General features: G+C 40.7%; 1 protein-coding gene across 2 annotated transcripts in view; it reads right to left on the bottom strand.

The window, feature by feature from the left end:
• Positions 1-4,304: 4,304 nt before the first annotated feature.
• The window catches only part of efna5b (ephrin-A5b), a 94,778-nt gene continuing 73,983 nt past the window's right edge, over positions 4,305-25,099 (bottom strand). The window contains exons 2-5 of one of the 2 annotated variants that reach the window (XM_018675038.2): positions 24,191-24,483; positions 10,822-10,887; positions 10,325-10,405; positions 4,305-8,675 (exon numbers count right to left, since the gene is read on the bottom strand). In XM_018675038.2, the coding sequence (XP_018530554.1) occupies positions 8,551-8,675; positions 10,325-10,405; positions 10,822-10,887; positions 24,191-24,483 (565 nt within the window). In that variant the 3' untranslated portion in view covers positions 4,305-8,550. The remainder of the gene's footprint in view (positions 8,676-10,324; positions 10,406-10,821; positions 10,888-24,190; positions 24,484-25,099) is intronic. The other variant, XM_018675047.2, reaches the window with a different exon arrangement.

The following is a 25,099-nucleotide window of genomic DNA, read 5'->3' as shown; positions in this document are numbered from 1 at the left end:
GGGTCCATCTACAAAGTTACTTATGGTTAGTGAATGCTTATTAAGACTTTTATGAAAAGAGCTGAAAAATAGGCATTTACCTTTTTTAAAGTGCAGTAGAGTGAGTTTGTATGTCCCTACGCAATACAATGTATGAAGATGACTTAAGCTGCAGAACGCAATGTTCTGTATATTCATACTAGCAATCATAATATAGGTGTCAGGTTTTTTATTTTTTTATCACTTTGATGTCTTGTTTCAGACTGAACCTTCAGTTTTATACCTGGATTAATGAAAAGATGGAACACTAAATCACGCTGTGTGCTAATCTGATATGAGTCATCCTGCATTCTCATTTGAAATACAATATGATGCTATCAACCACGGGAGTGATAATCCACCTGAAGACACATTTGCGGAGATGGAGGCTTCCCAAGAAACTGTGAAAGAGTGACGTGATATACTGTCAGAGAAGGAAAGTCTTGAATTAAGAATCAGATTAAAGTTATGGCGAGATTCATGAATAATGCAGCCAACGTTTATTTCCCGAGAAGTCAACTGTAAAACATAGTCCTCTCGCCAAGTTCCCCTGCTCTCAGTACTCTCTACATTTCACCCACACCAGTTATGATGGATGGCGTTTTAAAGTAAACTAATTAAACCTGAAAAGGAAAATGAATTGTGACGATATTTCATCCCATCAACATCATAATGGCGCAAGTGTCAGACTATTTCTTGCAATCAAAGAATTAAAAGCATAAATCAAAGGTTATAGAGCCAAAAAAAGGGAGACTGGGTTTGAAAGTTATTGTTTTAACAGGATGACAAAATCATTAGAATCTAATTTATGACCCCAGGGCAAAGACTTTTCTATGATCTAGTGTTGGCATGTCTGTGTAATATCCCTGTCATCACTTTTGCCTCATTCATTCAATGGGCACTGGCAGGAAATGTACTCATTTCAATAGCGCACTCACTCTGAGTGGAACGAGCTGCTCAGGAGATGTCCAAAGTCCTCTCGCCTCTGGCAAAGCTGGTAAATTGGTGTGCTCAAATTCCACAGCGGTACCCCACAAATATCACTCAGTCATTCTGTGAGGGAGGAAGCAGATAGATGTGCAGGGTATAATTCTGACTCGGAAGATTTGATTTCCGCATAGCAACATTGTCAGAGATGATTAAATTCCAGCAACTGTAAAAATAAACCAAACTCGACTTGGTACACTTTTTGAATCTACACCACAAAAGTTTATTTAACAATACTTTTAAACACCAGAATTAAACAGTACCAGCTCCGTCGGTGGAAAAACAACTCTCTGATCAAAACTTTAAATAGACGTTATTGAAAAATCAACACTTACTGACAGTGGAAAATGTGCCATGTGAATTTTATTGCAGCCATTTAACAGACTAATTTGTTCCATTCTAACCGGTTTTGTTTACTGGTTTGTTTCAAAGGAAACAAGCCACCCACTGTTCGTACTCCAGCCAGTGTTCTGATGGTTTGACAGTGTAACTTGTGGGCAGCATTATTTTTCTCACAGCTCCCTGTGAAATTAGCTGTCACCTCAGATGAGGAAATCTTCATTTCAGCATGTGTGAATACTTAGCGTAACACATCAGACGTGGTGTGAAGCACTGTGTGAAAACCTGCTGTTTTCATAGCTCTTCATAGCTTCTATTCCGACCGCCTACGTGCGACACTGAGAACAATTTACCCCGATTCATGTTTCACAGAATAACGACCATTGTTTTCCTGTTGTAAGAGTTCGAAAATGAGACCACAATATCAGAGATACAAGCAGTGAAACGAGCGATCCCACCCGAGTCAGCCATCACCATCCACCGCCACGCCTTTCAATCTCTGTCTCATCTGCCTTGAAGTTGATATTTTGTAGTGGCGTCACATCTTCCCATAATCCTCCTCTGGATTGGCTGCAGCTCCTCATCTCTCAGCCCTGAAGGTCAACATGTGAGAGGCATCAGTAAAAGAAAATGACCCACGTGGAACACAATGCAGTAACCTCCTCCACCTGAGGGTTGGGGGTTGAGGTTTACCTACCTTGGATGGGGGAGAGAGAGAGAAGCCTTGGTCTTCTGAGCCTGATTAAAAACCTACATATAAAGCGTCTTTATAACCCACAGCAGACCAATTCCTTGAACATTTTTGCAACAAAGGATGTTACTTTCTAGTATTTAGAGTCTGAGACCTTTCGAGGGCCGAGGCAGTTTATTTGCCTGATTTGTTAAGTTTAAGCTACAGTCTGTGACTTATTCATACATCCTGAAAGATCAGGATCTGTGAGTTTCTGTTTTCTCTGTGGTACTGACTCTGAAAATACAATGAAAGCAACAAAGACATTTTATTTTGACGAGTATTGATCAAACACAGCTGAGTGGAAAAATTTGTTGCATCTGCTTTGGCAGAGACAACGTGTCTCTAATAAATATGTTTTGCGTTTTTCTGATAAATCCTCTGTCGAACTGTGTGTTGATGGCTTTGTTCAGAGGTTTCTCTTTTTTTGTTTCTAAGATTTTCTATTTAATTTTCACTTCCTCTCTCTGTAATTATTCCTATTCTCGTCTCTGAACTTGTTCTTGAAACATGTCAAAGCTGTCATAAATCATATATCCTGACCTTGAATTCAATTCCAACTTTCTAACCCAGTAACACTGTGACTTTCCACAGTGTGACTGAGACTCTAAAATGTATTCAGCTTATCAGTTATTTCTGGCACAAGCAGCCACCACCCAACTCCCTCTCAATAAATATGGGGTTGACTAAGTTGATATGCCTCGGAGGCATTTTAAATATTCCCCCAAAAATATCTATTCATAAAGCGGGGCAACGTAATTGGGTGATTTATGACCTTTTCACACCACTGGAGCGATTAACTGAAGACATCATTCAGAGCTGTCAATCAAACTGATTGTTCGCATGGAAACGAAACACCATGCAGCCAATAAGGGAGCAAGCTGACTTGAGAAGGATGCCTTCAGAAAGCCTTTCACCAAAGTGGCCTTTTCAGCAGTGTCACTTGTGTTGTTATTGTGTTAAGATAAAACTCTTCTATCAGAAAGCTACACTGGCAGAAAAGGGTTGAGATTTAGAGGCACAGGTAAATCTGTGCACATTCATGCGTTCATGTTGCCATCTCCAGGGTGACATGGTTACAGTTGAACGCCATCTCATCCCCACTCCCTCCTCACTGCTGGTCACAGACCTCGACTATGTTCATAGCTTAATAGCACATCTGGGACACATCTTCACATAAAGCTATCATTACCCCCAGATTTAATGATCAGGCGCAGTGATTTGTCTTTATTGGTCTTCACAGACACACACACACCTGCATCTTCAGAGCCTTCTTTTGGTAATATCACCAGGAAGAACAACTTGACACTAATTGGCTCATCATGTCAAGTGTGTTCATGCATAAAGCGTTTCTTCTTCTGGTGCTTAAAAAAAGTACCAGCTTTGGAAAAGGATGAGATTGGAGAGGATTGCATCCTGGATGAGATTTCATGTCTTTTGCGTCAACGCGCTTTATTCCAGCTCACAGAGCGAAGTCTACTTAATCTTCACTGTAACCCACAGTGTTGCTGAGAAAGCTTTTAATACCAACCAAGACGTACTGGCAGCGTAACTACTCAAGAATCCAAGCTTTCTTTGTTTTATTTATCAAATACTCTTTCAAATCCAACTGTTTCTATGTACCTCCCATATAAAGAGGTACTCTGTTCAGTCAAATTTCACTGATCTTTATAATATCACTAGGGTCCAATTGGCTTATCAGGGGGCCTTTCCCCTCTTTTGGTCCTCAGGGCTTGCTGGCTCTCAGTCTAATTACCAGAGATAATGGAGGGTGAAGCTAAATGGCGCTGATGGGGTCCAGCAGAAGGTTATTAGGTGTCCTCATTAGTGCCCGACTGAAGTGAAAGGAGGTTTAAGGTCTTATTCTGATCCTGATGGATGGTGTTCCTCTTAGTCTGTCTTTGGAGGATGTGATTTCCACAGTGTAGACAGAGAGGCAGAGGTACAGATTGGGGAAAAAACATAAAGAGCGGAGTGTGAGTGTATGTGTGTGCGTGTATGTTAATGGCATCCAATTTGGCACATGATGAGACACTATTCCGCTTGAGTATCAGAGGAGTATGTTCATTTTCTGTATTATTTACAGTAGGAATGTTTAATGCAGTAAACAGTCCTAATGCAGTGACAAATTTGACAGTGCTTCTGACTAACACCACGATCGCAGTATGTTTAAGTCGTACTCACGTCTCTGTAAATTGCTTAAAGAAGACAAAAAACAGTAGCACAATCATCAAAGCAATGTATTTCCGTTTTATTGTATTACTCATAGTTGCTCAGACACGTGTATATACAAATACAGATAATTTTTTGTCAAATTTTTTGTTGTCGTTTATATACTGTAAAAGAGCAGGTTGGAAATATTCCCCACTGATGGCAAAGTGGGAGCGGGGTTCAAAGGTGAGGGAAGAAGAAGGACAGCAGGTGGTGTGGTGGAGGTTATACAAAGCACAATGGGACAGGACAGGTGCACAAAAATTAACAAGTGGCTCATCAGCAAGAGGGGAGCTGACGAAGAGAGGCTTTGCCCCCGTATGCACAGAACCTGGATCGATGATAGGCTTTACCCCGCTAACAATCCGCCTTAGGTATTTGGCAGAGGGGGCACACTAATCCTCGAACTGTAACCAGGACCAACGTATACCGTAGGGACAAGTGATTCAGGGGTTGTTAAAAAGGGAGAGAAAGTGAAGGGCCCTGTTGTAGTCTCTTCGACGCCAGCAGCCATTCCATGTAAAAGCACAATGGCAGAAAGCGTCTTGTACACAGACAGGGCTGCCAGGGCAGAGGCTGAAGGGCTAAGGCATGGGAAACACTCTTCTTTGCCAAAGAGGGTTGCCGCTTCCCATTCACTGCGGCAACAGCAAATGAGACACGCACACACGCAAACTCAAAGGTCTCACACATTTTTTTTTTCCACACTGAAAAACGTCCACACATTGATGTATACACTCCCAGACACCTCCTCTTGGGAGAGCTAAGGGAGGATGAATAGTCAGGAGGAGACAGACTGCAGCTACATGGGATGAATTCAGTAGATGGGTACAGAAAGAGTCATTCTTTAGGAAACTGAAAACTAAAAGTTGTTTTTGAACTACAAAATGACCCACCCCCACTGTAACTTCACAACAATGGTTTGTGTTATGTACAGTACATTTGTCATCTGTAACTACACAGCTTCATGACATCACTCAAATGGGGATGCAAAAAACACACAACATGAAAGTGATCAGAAAATCTAATACGTTATAAAGAAAAAGAAAATAAGAGCAAAAGAAAACGTTCTTTTTAAAACTTTTTTTGATTTTTTTTCTTCTTTTTTTTCTTTTACATGTCATCAAGTTCATGCGCATGCCACATAATGAAACTGGCGAGATCCTTCCATTAAAAAGCCAACAGTCCACTCATGGCAGATTGTTTAGCTGACCAACATGCTTTCAAACGTTGAAGGCAAATAAGTACAAATAAGCCATCCATTAAGTCCCAAGTGTTTCTTTCCAAGGCAGGATCCTTATGTGAAGAGATGGTGAAGGTCGGTGACTGGTTTGAAACATGTAACAGGTGAGCCACTTGTTGGCTAATGTCCAGCCTTCTGTACACTAGTATGTGTACACTTTCCCACAGGTTTCCCCTTTGTTTTAGCTCAAAGTTTCATTAGGCATTGAGGATCAAAGCACACAATGCGTTGTTTGAGGACAGTACACACTCCGCAAAACCCAGAGATAATACCGTATTCATTTTTTAGAAAAGACATAAGAACCAAATTAATACTTTAATATCAAACACTATTTACATCAAGAAGTTTTCCTAATAATAATAGTCATAATCATCATCATCATCATAACAATAATAATAATTATACAGTTTTAACAATGATGTATCTCATTTTTTTCTTTTGTCCTCCAGAAAGGTACAAAACAGATACTAACCTAACACTACATGTTTTATGGTTGACTACCTCAGGATACACAGTATCCAGTTTATAAGTTGATCCTCATTTCCCAAGTTAAGGTGTGTACAGAATAAATCATGGTAATAATAGCAATAATGACAAATAGTAGTATTGGTAACTATAAGAGAGTACAATTGAAGCTGGTTTCTGATAAAAGTCTAGTGTTAATCTGCTGACAAGCGTCCACTTTGAATCTTATGCGGTGCTCATTCCCTGTGGTGTTATCCTGAAAATTAGTACCTCATTAAATGGCCTCGTCTCCTATTACCCCCCCATAGCTGAGCTGCTATTCCATTGTAATAGCATTGTTACCGTAGCACAAAAAACAAATGGCAAAAGGCAAAGGCAGTCTTTCTGGGGGAAGAAAAAAAAAACCTAGAAAAAAAGGCAGCCACAGAAATGAAAACAAAGCAAAAACAAAACAGTTCATGCCTTTTAAGACTGAATCTTACTGAAAAATATGTTTAGTCACTGAATCAGGTGTTTTTTCCAGTAGTGTTGCATGGATTTTTAGTTGTTTTATCTTGTTTTGTTTTGTTAGGCACTCTAGTCACACTACCTTCGGCTACCTCCCATGTCTTTTCTCTGTGTGTGCATCTCTCTGTTTAATTCTTTCCATCTCCTTCACTCACCAATTCTCTCAAACTGCAAGGTCATTGGTGCTTTAAAACCCCCCACGGTGGAAATCTACACCCTCCCTCCCGAGACCCCCCAAGCCTTCCACCATCTATTTTTAATACCAGAAATAACTCCCCTTGCCACAACATGGGGTCCACATGCCTGTCATTTTGAACCTCATTAAAGAGTCACTTAAACCAGTAACACTAGGAGCTGAGGGTGGACATGCAATTGCTCCTGTGCTCCTTTTCTTGCTCTATTTCTCTCTTTTCTGTCTGTCTTTCCAAACCAATTGGTGCCCTATTTCTCATACAAAACTGGGCTCTGAAAGGAAGTCAGTTTCAGCAGAGTTAATTTCTCTATCTGTCCATGCTTCTTTGAAAGCAAAGAAACAAGCGCCGCCGTTTGGAAAAAAAAAAAAAAGAAGACATAATAGCTTTCATTATGCTAACTCACCATGTGCATCTGTGGGAGCTGAAGGAAGCTGAATATCATTATTACACAGTGAATTCCTTTTGAATGTAAGTGCTAACATAAATCTAACTAAACAGAGCTGTGCATTGCCTTGAATTAAAAGGTAAAGTTTATCTCGTCATGCTGTGTGTTTTCAACTAATTGGAGCTATGGATCAGTCCTGTATTCGCTAACACTAACTGCTGCAATAAAATGAATGTGAGATAAAGCTAACTCTAATTTGATGAGCACGATTCAAAGCTGTTGTTATTTTTAAGGGACAAAGGTGTGAGGAAAAAGTTTGGTACTGTGAAATGATGTTTCTTTTCAAACACCCTCCCATGACCTCTCTTATTGTTCTCATTTAAGTGGATCACAGACAGTGCAAAAATACAAAGTAAAATGTGAAACTGCAACGTGAAAGACAATGTTTGGAGACACCATTGGCAAAGTAAAATAACTTAAATGGTTTAGGGAAAAAAAATAAAGTGTCCAATTTCACTGTGAATCATTTTTTAAACAATTGCTTTAACAATCAATGGTGAAGCTGTGGATGCAAACGTTTATGGGAGTGTTAATATTGACTAATACTCAAATGGAACAGACAACAATTGCTGCCCTAAACATAGAATACAATGACTGTGACTGTTGCCGTGAAATTGTGTGATCAGCTTTAAAATGATATTGATCCTTGATCTTTATAGCAGTCTGCAAAATATCTAGTGAGAAGTTTCAATTTAGCTGTTTTGTGAGTCAGATTGAACCAAGTGCTTTGAGATCTGTTTTGTTGAGCACGCTCTACACAAAGGAGGACGAGAAAAATGTTGCCCCGCTCAATCACTAAGTAGCTTTATCCACCTATACACAAACTTTATATCCAAGAGAAAATTGGCAAAAATATTTTCTGAAAGGCTTCTTGAGAGGTCTCGGGAAAACTATTTATGTGTGTATGTACAGTCATTTCTAAGACCTAGAATCATCACTTTCCTACTGTGTAACGCTGCTACTGTATACAACTGTAAAAACCCTACTGCTATCCACTGTTAGTGTAGAGGCATTTTTGTATTTGACTATGTAAGCAGTATATGTATATACTGTATGTGTATGTGTGGGTAAACATCAGTGCTGCAATGACATAAACGTGATGTAAAGGGATGTCAAGTCACGGGAAAATAAGAATCACTAAGTGTCAAAAAACGAGATTTGGCATCTTAGTTGAAGGTTTAAGAGGGGGAAACTGTCTCTCCCCCTTCCAACATCAACTTTTTTTCACTCACAGACGGAGAAAGACCACTTAAATATTTTTCTGAAAAAAATAGAGGGTTCCTTGAGAAGCCTGCTCTGATGCCCAATCAAGCGAACACGCTGCATCCAAAGCCCACCCCCCCTTTCCCTGCAGCCTCGGGCAGATTCAGGCCACACTAGGTGTAAATGCCCTCCAGGACAGAGGGAGGCGCTATAAAGTGAAGAGTGCTGCTAGGCAGACCAGCAACAAAGCCAGGAGCGGACTTGTTTTCTGCAGGTGTGGCACAGCATTTGTTTCACTTCGGGAAGGCTCAGCTGGTTCATGACTGGTATCGTCTAAAGGACAGAAAAAGAAACAAGGTGAATTGCTTTTTATGGTACAGACTGCTTTTTTGCAAGAGTACATTACAGACGAAAGACATTTACATTATACGATTAATTTCAAATGTTTGTACTGTAATCTGTAAAGCCGTAAACCTCATTTCCCATTTATTAACAGCAGTAGAGGCATTAGTGCAAAACTGAGATGCTTGGGCCTCCTGTTCATAAAGTTCCGCTCATTGTAACAATAACATTTAAAGCTGTAATAATGAAGTCTGAGTTGCCATATGAACTTCAGTTGCTATATGTTTCTACTCCCATCCTCAGAAACATTTCTGAATTCATTTCTCAGGTGAGGTGCCTCCTGTGTCTGCCTGGCAATGGCATCAGTATGTGTGAGTAACCATGTGCCTGCTGCACCACGGGAAATGAGCTGAACCATGCACAGCAAAGGACAGATAGACAGAACAGAGGACCGGACAGTTACATAACTATACAATTGTGTGTGTGTGTGTGTGTGGTTGCAGGACAGGGCAACAGCAGATGATGGATGAATGTTTTAATTTCCCTCCTTTGGAGAGCATGATAGGGGAATGAGCCAAAAGTAGCATGCACGGTGAGAGGCAGCCAGGCAGGATAGCAAGGCCGGCAAATAGGCAAATAGGAAATCAGGCAGGAGGAGAGACAGGTGGGCATCGCAAATGTCTCAGGATCTGGCCTTGTGTATGTGTGAGTGTGTCCCATTTACATGGCAGTTGATTATATCAGAGAGCAGAGAACTGCTTTAAATACAATGTAATATTCCTCTGATTTCAAAATGTAACATGAAATGTCTTATTTACATTTAAAAAATCATTTTCTATATTGAAGACATAAATTTTGAATGTCCTCTATTGTTTGTTTTATATATATATATTCCTAGTGCGGAGGTCTTTGTGGTGTTTCAGAAAATGGAGTGAGCTGGTTCTGGGGATGAAACCGCAGCATGTGGGTGATGTGGGGTGTTTCACTTCAGTGACTGGGTTAGACATGTATGAAGACATAAAAATGCTGTGCGTCCTGAGCACAGAATATAATCAATGCTATGTCCAGAGCCAAACAGCAAGTCAGTGAAGAGTAAAACAGAAAATTTATATTTGCCAAATGTGTTCCTGCTGTGTGAATGTATGTGCATATGTATATGTGTATATATCATTTAATGATTTTGTATTTTTTACACACTGGTCATATTAATTAAAATACTCCAGTGAGTGATCCTGGTGTATCAGGGCAGCAATTGAGATGAGAATATGGAGCACAGCATGCAGTTGGAAGTGGCATTCTGTGTTGAATTAGTGAAAAGGTTTGATAACAGTGTGAGAATGTGAAACAGGCATGTATGTATGAGACAATTATATATACTGTAAACTGACACATCAGCATGCAGAATAAGCACACAGTTTAAACAGCAGTTCCTAACATGTTGAACAGCAACAGTAACATGACACCACTTTGATAATCTGGCGGAGAATCAGTTTAAGAGAAGCATCAAGCAGGGAGGTGGACAGACAGATCAGCTTACAGACAACAAGCTTAAAAGTAAAGAGGCACAGAACAAGAGACACATGTACAGATGTATGGAGGTCATACTGAAGAGAATCAAAAAAGCAGGAAGCCATACTAACCTCGTGGTTCTAATGTATTGTCTACTTTGTCGTTTACATCAAAAACGCGGTCATGTACGCCTATAGTTTTCACACAGCTGTCTATAACAGAAAATAGGGAGAATGAGAGATCATTAGAGGTATATGCCCAAATAGGTTAGCGACATTTTGAAGCCCCCACCCCCCATCTCTCAGCCCTGAAATTAAACATCCCAAGCAACAAAGCTCATGGCAACATTCAGATGAGGTATGAAGTGACCTGAATTTCATTTGATGTGATCATCTATCATCCTTTTCACGTTTTTCTTTTAAAGAAACAAAAAAAAAAAAACAAACAAACAAAACAAGTAAAGCACTTCTGTGATGAATGAAAGGGGTATGTTGGACAGTGAGCAAACGGTAATTGAGGAGGCATTGAGGTAACCAGAGAAGTAGACATAAATTGTTTTGATTTTCAATCCAAATGTATACTTCAGCAAGCTCTATTACAAAGCCTTGTGTTGCATGCAAACACTTACTTGATGGTCGGACGAAAACTTTGAGCTTCAGGCATGTTTTCCTCCCGTTCTCAGCGACGGTGGAGGCTGAGAGAATGCAAAAGACACAGGTAAAGAGGGTGTTACTATAATACCATCTAGCAATAAACAATACAAATTTCTCCTTCATATAAATGTCTGCATGAATAGATTTTTAATAACAAATATATTTTCTTTCCTGTAGACAGCAGTTATGACTGAGGTGGTTTATTCAAGAAAAAAATAAACTTTCAGATAGTTAATGTTGACTCTTAAGTGGATTTTACAGGGTTAGTCGTGGTTCTTGTGGAATAATAGCTAGAAAGTATTTACAGATGTGCTAGAGAAATCTCTGGGGAAGGTGGAGTACTTTGCTTGCAGTTTAATTGCAGCATTTTAGATTTTTATAACTGGCAGCAGCTTAGGGAGGATCAAGGAATTTGCATCATTTTGACTTGCTTAAAAAGAAGATTTCTTGTTGTGCCAACACTTAATACATTTATGTATTTTGCCCCCCCCCCCATAAAAACCTCAACACTTTTCAAGGGGGGCACAAAGTTTGCACACACTGAGGATGTATGTGGTGCGTGTATGGATGGTTTGCGGTCGCTGTCAGGAAATTGATCCTTTCCTGTCAAGCCCATGGGGTGTGAATCTCTGAACGTCAGCCACCATAGTGGTTGTATCGCATCCCTTAAAAATATCATGTGGAGAAAGTGTGTGTGTGTGTGTGCATGCCTGTGTGTGTGGTTGGCCACTAATGGCGTTGTGGTGAGGTACCAGGTGCTGTCTCCTGTAGACAAGGACAGGGGTCAAACACATGGCAGTTGGAGCATGGTGGGTGCGTACCGCATGCATCCATCATGGCAGCAGGACATACAGTAGTTCAAGAATCTAAATTTGTGAACGTCTTGTGTCAGGACCTCATATCAAATAAAGAATAGTGTAAGCTTTTCCCACTCTGGTGACATATTAATGCTATTTATTGTTGCTAGTTTTCATTTCTACTTTTCCCCAGCAGCTCCAGAGAGACCATATCGCCCGCTAAGCTGTCTGCCGGGCATCATTTTATGTCTTCTGTGGATCATTCCACAGCTGATGCAATGAAGCCAAGCATTTCCAAAGGCTACCATTTGGGATCTGTCAACTCCTCTCTAGTGAACCTTTACCTAACCCCTCCCTTCGCTTCCCGCTCTCCCAGCTGTGTCACCCCCTCTTCTCGTCTGTCAGCGTGGCCATATCCACTCATCAAAGCTCAACTGACTTGCTGTCATCGTATTTACAATTCACGTGTGCTGGCAAATTTGTGCATATCACACATGCACACAAGATACAGATTTCCATATCTGTCCAGTGGTGTTGCTCTACATGCTTTTAAAAAGCAGTTTTACAATTTTCTGATCTCTACCTGTCTGCTGAATGTTTTACGTTCAAAAATGTCTCTGTACACACATCGCTGCAATCAGTGTCCCAACATCCATTTCATGTTGAGGCAGTGGAAAAAGCAGTGAGCTGTCTCTGTATCCGGGGGATGTGTTCATTAAGAGACTTACTGACTAATAACAATGGAAAAGAGTCTGGAGAGATGGAAATATATTCCTTTTTTGCATGCTCTCTACTCCTGATTTACCCTGAGATCCAGGTGCCAGTTTCTTATCAAATGCATGTGGCACACTCTTTCAACCATTTTCATTTTGCAGAGCCTTCTCCACAGCTCATCAACCTCTCTCTCTCCCTCTTTCTCTCTCTCTCTGCTCCTCTCGCCTCTCGACCTCGCTTTTACCATTTTAATGTTGTCGCTTCATCAGCTGTTATCTGTTTCTTAGTCATGTGTCAGCGTGCGAGAGAGGTGACTCGAGATCAGATGCTCTTTTTTTTTTTCACAGCTCAGCTCATATTCAGCAGATGCGACGAGGGGAAGAAAGTGGAGGGACTAGAGAGAGAGAAAGCGAGAGGGCCTTATTATTTCGGTGTGGAGGCAGCCGATGACACGCTAATGAACCTTGGCCACCGTCGCTCACCCACTCAGTCACATACACACACACCAGTACCCACACAATTTATGTCATTCTTCTTATTGCTCCACTTCTCTTCTCCACCAGTACTTTATGCTTTGGTTTTCAGCGTGTGCACATACACACACACACACACACACACACACACATACACACACCATCTCCAGATGTCTTATCTTCATCATTGTTGTGGGCAGAGCTGAGTCACAGCCATCGACACCAGCCACTTAGCAAAGGCAGCTGATCATGAGAGAAGTATGGCCCTGATGAAAATGGCAAAGAGCATGTGGGAGTCTCTGTCATGATGACAAGTTAGTAAAGCTGTTGTGATGTTTATAGACTTTGTCATAACACGATATCCACCTCCTACACGAAAGAAACGAATGGACATAAGGCGCCAGAGTGACCAGATATCATGATTGTGCAATGATCAAAGTCGCACTCACCAATTATATATTATTAGTAACTATGGAATTCAGTATGTATGTTTCCTTGATACTTGCATCAAGTATGAGGCTAAAACACTTTACAGTATAAATACATCATTATGACATTGACCAGCACACACTGTCAATGTAAGAAAATGAGTTTAACTTAGCCTGAATGTGGCCAGTGTGTTGACATGCTGGGGATGACTGAGGTGTGTTGCTGTACATTCTTGACTACAAAGGACAGATTAAGCTTTGGCTCTACATTCCTTTCTTGGTAGCAGCTCTATATTCTCTGTGTTTGATGAGGATCTCTCTGCCCGGGCCCAAGCCGTCCACACCAGCGGCTGTTTATTTTGGATTAACATGCTGTAGAGGGACAAGCTTATTGTTCTTGTAGGCCGGTAACATCAACACCTGCTATTCTGGTTCCCATCAGGCCCCGCAGCCTCAACCATCAATCCATCCAGCCCGAGCAAGTGGCTGCTTTGAAGGACAGGGACCCTGAAAAGAAGTCCCAGAGACGGGAGGGGGTGGGGGTGGCGGGGGCGAGGTCGGGTTACTCCTCCAAGCCTTGTCCCCTGGCTAGTAATGGCTGGTCCCCTCAGTACACTGCATTATGCATCAGCATTAAGGCAAATGGAATGAAGCAGAATCCAATTACGGAAGAACAAACAGGTGGGCTCAGCGCGGCTTAGGCGCAGCATTGTTTCAATCACAGCCCAAGCCAAGCTTTATTGCAACTGTAATGTTATCTGGAAAACACATTTCCTTTGCCTTTCAATGGAAGATTCAACAGTGCATTCCAGACAAGAAGACATAAAGTCATGTGTCTGGCATGATAGGAAGCTAAAAGCAAAATTTAGGTTGGCTAAATACAGTGCATAATATTGTGGATGGGGATATTGATTTCTTATCCATCATTTAGGAGGTGTAATGGCTCAGCTGTAAAAGAACACTACAGGGTGAGTCAATTTAATTGCTATAAGAAGCTTTGTTGTTGTTTTTTTTTGTTTATTTTATTTTATTTTATTTTATTTTTTTTTTTTTACATTAAATCTGGTGTCATCTGGGGTCTTCTCATAGTCAGTGAGCCTTTGCCAAGATTTGGACATTTGGCAGTGTCAAGCAAACCACATGGCTTAATGCAATATTGCAGACTTGCGAGCAATATGGCACAGATGGCTTAATAATCATTTGGAGGATGAAAGTTTCAGGTTCCTGCTTTTGACAACTGTGTTTAAGATTCTCCTGCTTGTAGTGTTCCGCTACAACATCACTAAATCATCCACTGAGAACACTTGTCCCAAATGTCTACACATCTAAACATCCCCGTGACAACAAGCTGTCAACATTTTACATGAAACAGTATTTTACTGTAAAGCATTCCCTCAGTTTCAATTTCAAAAGCCAAGCCTTGCATAGACGTGTGTGCCGCCATGTGAAAGCTTAACATGAACAGCATCATGTTAGCATGCCACTAGTCTGCATCATGTCTCCAGCTGGCTTTAATAATGGTGTTCTAATCCTTTGATCCCAGCTTATTTGTTAGGATGGGACAAGTTAAACAGAATGCCCTGTACTGTTGTGTCCAGCACTGAGCACTGAGCACTCCAAGCCGGCTAATTCTGCCAGCTCACTGAAAAACAGACCGCTGGCCTTGTCTTTGATTCACTGAGAATACTCATGTGGCTTACACCGTGCAAACCTAGTCAGAGTTTAGATGCAGAAGTCCAAATACACAAAAATGCACACACACAGTGTTACTTTCCACAACCTTTGTGCCATCTTCTACTCGTGTTTCCATCTAGCTAATTAGACAGTTTGCAGCCAGAAGACATTTCTTCTATTCCGTGTGCAGAAATCACTGCTGGGATTCATTAACGTTGGTTTCAGGGTGTGGAATCAGTCAAAAGATGCCAATTTCGAACTAAACACATGAAAGGAAACCTTGAATTCAAGTTTCAGACAGAGGAACGAGTGAGAGAGTATTTACATGACCCCTCCAACAGGTAATGTCAGCTGCTCCGCTGCTCAGGGTAATCTCTTTAATGCCTACAATAGCACACACACAGTATGAACTCATATCTAATAAATTTTCCACATTCAACCACTTACAAAGCAGCATATTTTTCTACTAAAACACCTTAAAAAAAGGGAGGGGTGGGGGGTGGGGGGTTAGGTTTGCATTTACAGACCAACAGAGTGTGTTTGCTTGCCTACACAAAATGTGTGTGTGCGTGTGTGTGCATGTGTAAGAAGATGGAAGAGGCTATCCACTGAAGAGGCCCATTAACCAGATGTTACTACAGCGAACACACAATAGGAGGGGATGAGGGAGCTGGGAGGAGCAGTGAAAGACGAGGGCTTGGATTCAGGCAGGGAACATAAACTCTCCCCCCAGTGATAGCTAGCCTTTTGCTCTTTCCTTGCATCTTTCAGCCTTCACCAAAAGTGAGCCAAAGCCATCCCTCATGCCACTTGTGCTGAGGTAGCAAGGTCACAAGCAATGAGGAGAAGAGTGAGAGAAAGAATAAGTTCAGAACGGACAGTGAGTTAAAACTAATAATGCCTAATTATACACTAGTTTCGTCACAATATTGTGTATCAATGCAATAATGCGGGGATACAATTATTCCCTTCGCTATTACATCAGTGTACATCAAGAATCATAATTTTATGAAAGACAACATAATGATGCTCTAACAAATTACTCTGTCTTATTAAAAATGAAAGGCAAGTGATTGAAAGACTGAAAACCCTTGAATTTCATCAACTCATTCATGTCTTCATACTCAGATCACAATAAACTTGGTGATTTATTAATCTAAGGGGGAGTTCAGCTTTTTAAAGCTGCCACAGAATGATAAATCACTGTACATAATAATGTTTCATTACTGCACTTAGTGTATCACATAGAATCATAATATTATTGTTATGGCCTATCCCACCCACTGAATAGATGAGGGAAACTGCGTGTCCATGTGTGTGCACACAAATTTGTGTGTTGTAATAGAGGAAGAATGAAATAGAACAAATAAATGAAGAATAACCAATTAAACATAATGACTAATGCACTGGGTTAATAATATATGTGTTAATGGTTTAATGGCCAAGGATGAAATGTCCTTGTCTTTGCGCTGATGAATCATAATCAGCTCCAGAAGATGGCTGTTAGATGTATGAATCATAATAGGCTGAGAGGAACCTTGTGCCCTTTGAATTGCAGCCTTTTCCTGCCCTACTTTTCCTCTGATCTCTTGGCTTTTCACAGCCTCTCTGTTTTTCGGCAGACAAAGTGATGACTACTTTATTGGCGGTCAAACTGAAATAACTTGATTAGAGACTTTTCTCTCTCTCGCCTTGCTTTCTCTGAGGCTGTCAACAAGTATGTGCTGTGACTTAGCTCACAGTCTATTAATAGCCAAGCCTAGCCAATGGGCTAGCTCATTGTTTGACTGTTTTCAATTTATGTTTAAAAAGGGGGACTCTTGGAACACCAAAGGCCAAACCTTAAACATGTTTTATTTATTATTGGACCTCCTCAGAAGCCGGTCAACCAAACTGATAAACTTGTAACATTTTTTTAATGTGTGGTTTATGTGCATATACAAATTGAAGAAACTTCAAAATAAGTATCTTAGTAAGGTTTTAGGCACAACCACAAGCCACCAGAATAGCTTGACTGTACTTTATCATAGATTCAGAACGTTTTGTTTAACACTACTAGATGGATGTATAAAACATTCTTCCAAATGATATTCCATCATTTGGTTAGAGTATTGTTGAACATGATCCAAAATATCTTATAGGTGTTCAGTTAAGTTGACATCTTGTGTGTTAAAGCCACTGCAAATGATTCACATCATTTTCATACTCAACAAAACACTGAGTAACCCGGCCTTGCCCTTTATGGAAATATCTGCATTAGTCATGTTTTCTAATTTATAAATTCAGGTTTAAGTTTCTTTGTTTTGTCACCAGTGTGCACTAGCATGTTCCTGTCGCGTGCAATTTATCAAAGATAAATAGCTGACAGGTATCTGATGTAAATATGACACAGGCAGGGTTAGTTAGGGAGTACTGTCCTGAAGTCCAAAGGGAGAAGAGATGAAAAGGGGAGACAAGAAATGATGTAGTAACCAGGGGAGATGGAGGTGGTGGAATGTCTATCCATCAGCATTATAATAATGCATTCCAGACAGTGTGCATCTGTGTGGCTTTTCTGTACGTCTGTTCAGTCATGTGTATGCATATTGTACATGAAAGTATGTGTGTGCATGTGTATCCCTGTGTGTGTGTGTAGAGCTCTCTGTCGCATTACTCCATGTTGTCGGATCATTTCTGAATGCTGATGACAGGGTTGATTTTTCATGTGAATGGATGAAAGGGTTGAGTTATGATGGTGTCCATATGCAGGTTCCCTCCTTGTACCACAAATGGAACAGCACCGGCTCTTTATCATTATTAGCAACCCTCCCAGAGCTCTAGCATAATACAGACAGCATACACCATACTCTGCCTCTATTTCATTTGTCCATTAATGCCATTTTCCTGCTGCTGCTGGTGTTGCTGCCTTCTCTACTATCTCTACTCCTTTCTCCTCTCGAGAGCAGCTTGAAGGCACATGGTGCATCACAGGACTTCTGATCAATCACAACACAGCTGTAGTCCATGTCTTAGAGAAACTTTTTGAGCTTTGTGTGCATGCAGAAGCCCAGTAAAGATGAATAAGATCATATGAGATCTTGTGGAAAAAAGCCTTTTGAATATCAGATGGGTTTTTTGCTTGTAAGCTTGGTATTTATGATCAATCTTACTCATGTGTTGCATTTTGCATATTGGCCCACAGGCATCTGCAGAGTGATTGAAGCCGATGCAGATTGTTTTTCATTTAGTAATCTGACCTGGGTGGAATCGTCGCCCACCCCTCACCCTCTGGGTTCTGTTGGCCATTTAGCAAGTGTTCATTTGATATCAGGCACAGACTCTCCTTAGGTCTCTGCGTCAGTGCAAGTCCTTCTTTCTCACAGTGACGAACCCAGAAATATCTATATAATAACTCCAGCCACAAGTGAGACTCAAAGGTGTTATTGATTGTGTTTTCTGTGAGGAGCAGTTCCAGTCCATGTAGGTGAGCAAAGTCAGGAGGTGAGAAAACAACATCTCTTCTGCCACCAATCTCCCACTGCATGATCACACCAAGTGGTTTCCCATTTACCACACATCTTACACGCCTAAAAACACCATAACTCTGCTCACTCATCTCTCGCAGTGAGCTGCCACTGATATTGGATTTCTGCCCTTTTCAGATTAAAATCACTCAAATACAAGATTGTGGATTGTGTCCATATTAGAAAAACGTGCTCGCATCAGCATTCTGTGAGATGGGTTTCACTTAAACCATAAATGCACTGTGACCTCCGACCCGAGAAGTGCTCCCACTGTCCTCGCTTATCCTTTCTGTCTTCCATGGAGGCATTTGCTTCTGAGCTGTAACTGAGTCACTGCTAATGCAGCATTTTTGCTGAATTGCTTGCATATGTTTTCAGCATTAGATTGCACCTTACATCTTTGATGTATTCCTGTTTGTCAGTCTGTCATGTGTTGACCCGTAGAGAAAACACAGCAGGGTGTTGTCTAGGAAAGGATTAGGCTCCTGACCGACTGTAGTTTTCTTCTTGTTTTCAATTACCTGGCTCAGACAGAGAGAAGAGGCTGACGCTAACAAAAATGAAGAATTATGACCTCCATTTGAGTAAATTCCCTCCGTCCTGCTAGCATTGATTAAGCTGTTTCTGTTGTTGAAGCAGATGACAGCAGAACCCTGTCTCCTCTATCTAATTTTATCAGAGATGCAACAAATCAACCTTCGACCCGCATCGAACTCATAGGGCGAAAACACCATTAACGGGCATTTTCTCTGCAGGAATATGATTTGACATCTTAATTTTCATCTACAAACAAGAAAGCTAATCAATCGCGTCAGTGAGGGCAGATTTTTCATCCCCCATTCCCTCAGGTCATTTAACTATAGAAAGTTATTAGAGATGAGGAAAAGATTAATATTCTGATACAGTATGTTTATATAGACTATAAGGTCTCTGTTGTTCTGTATGTATTTAAACATCACTCGATAAGAGTAAAAATCTGTGAAATATTGATCATGAATAAATTTTCTATCTTCATTAAGACGGTTGATTTACAGCAGTGCTATAAAACCAAAGAAATAATGTATTTCATGAATTCCCCTAGATGATATACTGTTATGCCTCAGCTAAATGAGCCCATTCACAGTAACTATTGCTAACCTCTGCCTCATGTGCTCATGGAGAGTGACCTCTGCCTCAGGACACAATGACATTTCTGTCTAGTGCAGGTGTGCAGTATAGCCAGCTTCAGCAGGTAATGATGCATAAGATTTTCTGTGTTAGCTACGCTACACTACGCATTCATAAAATGTAGGCAAACGGGCTGCAAGGGCAAACTCTGACCACTGACTTTCTGCTGAACTGAAGATATCATCATACCTTATACAGTAGACCTGCCATGCTGAAGCTAGCTGTGGTCACTGTTTGCGGTGGAATGTCAGTGCTGATAGGCAAATGAATTTCAGAATATGACTTATTATAGACCTTGTGTCAATGAAAATTAATAAGTTACTGAAAAAATATTTTAAAAATGAAAGCAATCAGTCACTAATTACTGTTTGAGATTCATTATTTAGACTTTTGGCCCCAGGTGCTTCAACATTTCTACTCTGTGCGTACTAAGAGATGATAAGAACATTTAATGATCCTTGTGGAAAACTTGGGATTTATGACTCCCCCCACATTCCTAAATTGTACATGACAATATTAGTATAAAATATTCTCATTATGGTTGAGGCAAAAGAGATAATCTTTAGTGTACTGTTTATTCAGGTCACATCGCAACCACTGGTGATCTGAAAAACTGACATCTACCCTTGTGTATCCATGTAGTAGTACGTGCAACTAAATGAATTAAGTGTCCATAAAAGATGCCTGAGCCTAGAGCTAGAGCTTAATCAAAGTTTACTCATGGCTGCACAGCAGTACACATTGATAACTTCAAATTTGACAACAGAGCCTTTATTCTCATTAGTAACAATAATGAGACTGGATGTCATCACAGGATAGCTGGCAAACGGCCGTCATAATAGTAGTCTTAAGCTAAATATCAGCAAGGCTGTTTCATAGTTGAATAAGCATCCACATCTCAGAAATCAACCTGGATGCATAACATTAAAAAGAGCTCAGCAATGCCTTCACTTCATTAAGCAAGTATGGTGCTATCAGACGCTGACAAACTACTGGCACTATCCCAGTGAAAAATTTCCAGCAAAATGACAATGAGGACAGCACTAAAGGCTATTAAAAATGGACAACAACTTACCTGCTCCATACAATCTTTGCTGCAGAAATAGCATGCATGCAGTCCTGTCAGACTTATATTGTTCCTGGACACAGACACTGTTTTTCCATCTTGGGCCTAGCTGGATTTTGCAAGCTCTGGCTGAGGTTACTCAATATCTTCAACACTGAAAGGTTATTTGTCTCCACTCTGGACTTTATCTGCACGCTATACTTTACAGTGAAATGACAGGCACATTTAAAATTTCAATATTCAACATCTTGCTCAAGACCACTCCAGTGGGACAGATGCTTGACAACGTGCATCTTTTCACAGAGGGGATTTGTTTCCTTCTTACGACACCACCCACTGCTTTAGGGATGTCATACAAACTCCCAATATGATATAAATTAGATTTAAGTTGTAAATATTTTAATGTGTGCTCATTGGGTGTTGTGCAATGTAGCTGACAGACCAAACCTGTTTCTACTGGATTGTGTGATGATGTTACAAAGTGCACTTAATAAGCTGAACGGAAAAGGAATATTTTCACCATCTAATTTAATGGAGTTGTTGTGAGGGTGAAGGAATATCCGTAAAACAAACTACAGGCAAAACATGTCCAGCAGTTGGAATTAGTCGGGTGTTGTTAAGTAAATTAACTGCGCATATACTGTAAGCATATGGTGCGCAAGGGAAATAGAACTTAAAAAATCAGCCTGAAAAGTTTACTCCAGCACAAATGACCACAAGTCGTAGCACTTGATGCCAAATAGACCTGCCTCTGGTGTGCAAACAAGATTAGTGAAGATTTTTCAAATGCTGTGGCATTCGGTTTTACTCTTTTAAAAAGATTATCTCTAATCTTTTATCTCTAATCAAGTCTTAGCCAGTGTTTTTTAATTTATTTTTTCACCATCTTCTCTCCTGAATATTTATAAGAATAATATGTTAAGCCAAAATGTAATCCCTGAGAAAATTACAGTAATTAGGTTATACTCTTTTGAAAAATTCCCAGTTGTGATTTAATTTTGCAGCCTGTTTACTTGTTCCTCAGTCAGAAAGTTGCATTTATCACTGAATTTTAAGATAAAAGGAGAATAAAGATGATGCAAGCCGATGCAACCTGAAAAGGTCTTGTATCTTTCCAGTGCAAGGGCGTGAGGAAAACTTCCTTGAGGCGGTGGTGTTGACAATGATGATGACGGTAGTGATAGAAACCAATGCTACAGGTGAATTGGCAGGTGTAGTAATGTAAGTACCTCCCTCCCTCTCTTAATCTTCCTTCTTCAGCTTTACATTCTGTCCACTGAAGAGATGGTCAACAGCCATCTCCCCTGCTTCTTATGGACATTCAGGTTGGACACAATGGTACTAGGAAATCACATGTCAGATGACTTCATGGTAGATGACTTTAATATCCGCAACAGTAGCCAGAGAGGCTATACACTAGAATCATTCAATAGCCAATGAAGCCGCGGGACACTAAACCAATATGGCGTGCTATAGCAGAATGGATGTGTTCCATGGAAGCCCTGTCAGTCGCAGTGTAATTTAATCCAGCCCTTAGGACAAGCATCTCTCAACAGAAATGGAAAAAAAATATGTTAGAAATAAAGACTTCAGGGAGTGGATGAATTGTATAACCCTTCACTAACCCCCATCTACACGCCCAACTTCAGAGACTTCAATTTTTCCCTTGTCTCATTAAGTATGACTGTCAATGCAAATTGGCTATAAAAGCAAAGGAAAATCTGGTTACTTTTTAAGACAAATGGGCAAACACCTGGCTGGCAAAAGGCCTGTAGAAACAATTTCAGGCTATTTGTTTTGTTGACAAGCTCGAAAGATAAAACACTATTCACTATGGAGACAACGACATTTTTACTCCGGTCCCTAACTCTAAAGTGTAACAGAGGAGAGAGGGAGAGAGCGAAACAAGTGAAATGAATAAAGGACAGAAGTCTTGGCTCGCTGTGAGCTTGACTGCTTTATGAAAAAGTCCCAATTTAGAAAACAGATCTCAGTGTGTTGAGCTAGACTCAGCCCCTCTCCCGACTCTTTCAACACTGTCTCTGAGAGAAAATACAAAGATACAGAATTTTGACAGCCACCTAGAACTGCATTTACACCACAGGCCAAATTTTACAGAGACACAACTATAATAGAGCCAGCAGTGTTTGGAGAAAGAGAGTTAGCAATCAAAACCTACACCCCCTCTCTGAAAATGAATTTGTACAGTTCTTCACATACATTAGCCCACGAAGTGCACAAAACTTTTCCGTCAATAGCTGAAGCAATAATACATTACACTGCACGATACTGCACTAATACCACCCATATGAGAACATAACTGTGCTTCCTGTTTTGTAATATCAGTGAATCCCTATGACAAATGTGTTCTGAGCGAGTGGCAGTAACCGCGCCTACTGACAGCGACTCCTCCGTCTCCCATGTGCGCATAGTCTGAGGTGGGAGGACAAACTCAACTCAATTCCACTCTATCACCTTGCTTTGATAAAACCTAATTTCCCAGGGGCTTCAACTTCAGATGAACTCAGCTAGGCTCAGCTCCTATGCCAAAGCAGCAGACAACTTAACATCTAATGTTAGCTGAATGAGAACATAACATAATGCAGAGAGGAGGGCACTCCTTTTTTTATGGAAGGATACAGTATTGTGCAGGAGGGGAAGTGAGCTATAACTATAAACTGTCTCAATTTAACTCCCCTATGAATTCCATTGCCATTTTAGGAAAGAGTTTTCCTCGAGTGATGAGAGCAGTGTGAAAAGCTTGGCTGAAAGCAAGAGCATGAAAGCGCCTACTCGGATCTCTGTAATGCCACTCTTAGAGCTCTGTAGTGAACTTGTGAAAACATGGGTGAGGGATAGAGTGTGTGTGTGTGTGTGTGTGTGTCACTCTATTGCTCTGTTGTATCAAAAGAAAAACATTAGATCAGGAAACAGCCATCTAGGTTTCTTTAGTTCATGTCAAGTTGGGTTATTTGGTGTCTGTGAATGTATGTGGATTTTTCTGAAGCTTCTGGGAATGTATCACACAACATCATTTAGCACTTCTAATATTGATATGAAAATAATACTGAGATTAGCTGCAGTTGTCTCATCAGTATCACTGCAGGTCCATATGTCACCACTGTTAATGCACTCTGTTGTCTCCATAGACGGGTGAAGTATTAAAGGAAAAATAAATATGAGGAAAAACAATGCAGTGCAAATCAATATAGCTCCATTCTGACTGAGAGCCTTTATTCTCTGGTGACATTTTGACTTGATGAATATGTAACTGAGATTTCGGGATGCTGTATGACAGCTAACTCCACCATCTTCATAATACCAAATGAAGGAATATCACTTAGAGTAATGGTGTTCCACCTCTCTGGCAGAGTTCCAGACTTGTAGAATCAATGCCAAAGAGCATTGAAGCTGTTCTGTCTGCTCATGCACCTTGCTAAAACCGTTAATATTGGTTCTTCCTTTAATTTGTCACCCATCTGCATGCGTGCTTTGTGCAATGCAAACATGACAAGGACTCACAGATGTAGTAGTATTCTCTGCCCGGTCTGAACTCAAAGCCCAAGGAGAAGGGAGTGAAGAGCTGGAACTTCTCCGAGAACTTGAGCGGTCCATTTGGGGAGTGCGGCCTGTTGCACTCCCAGCGTTTGAAGCCCTTGGCGGTGTGGTCGCATGTGCTGTAGCCATCATAGTTGACCATGTAGAGGACGTAGCGCTCCGTCCGCTCCTCAGGAACAGTGTCTTCATAGTGGGGACAGTAGACATCCAGGTAGTCATTTATGCACACGTCGATGTGGTAGTCCCCACGATGGAACCTTGGTGGAAAACAGAGGAGAAGAAAGACAGGAAGGGGTTAGCTAGTAGTACAGATCTCATGATTCTTAATGATTTTCATGCACTTTAAAAGTTACTTAGGCAAATCCAGTAATCTTAATACATCTGTGCATTGATGCGTCAACATTGCTTCAGTTATTATGGATAAGAGTTGGTTTGAATTCAGCATATATACTAAAAGAGTGCAGGCTAGATCTCTAAGTATTCTTTCAGTGTTGTGTGGAAATTTACAAGCACCAGTGCTCTCATCCTCTGGCTTCAATAAATTTGGGTGGCTTGGTTTATCTATAAATCCATCATTGCAGCAGATATTTACTCACACATACACACATCTGCCTTTCCAAATAATAGCAAACTAAAGTATCCACTCTGAGGAACAATGCTTTCAAGAAAACTGTTTTTCGGTCTCTTAAATAAAAAGACTTGGAAAGAAAAAAAAAACAGAGACAGACAACCTCAGGCTGAGTGCAAAGTAGAAATGATCACGGGGATACAGGATGGTCCAGACAGTAAATGTCACGATAGGAAAAATACGCAGCCTGGCTGTCTCTAAGGACTGTGCAGTGAGGCATCTTTACTGCTGCAATGATCTAGAAC

This window comes from Lates calcarifer, linkage group LG13 (genome assembly GCF_001640805.2).
Source record: "Lates calcarifer isolate ASB-BC8 linkage group LG13, TLL_Latcal_v3, whole genome shotgun sequence".
NCBI lineage: Eukaryota > Metazoa > Chordata > Actinopteri > Centropomidae > Lates > Lates calcarifer.
The sequence above is the reverse complement of the archived record's forward strand: the minus strand, read 5'-3'. Positions and strand labels throughout refer to the sequence as shown.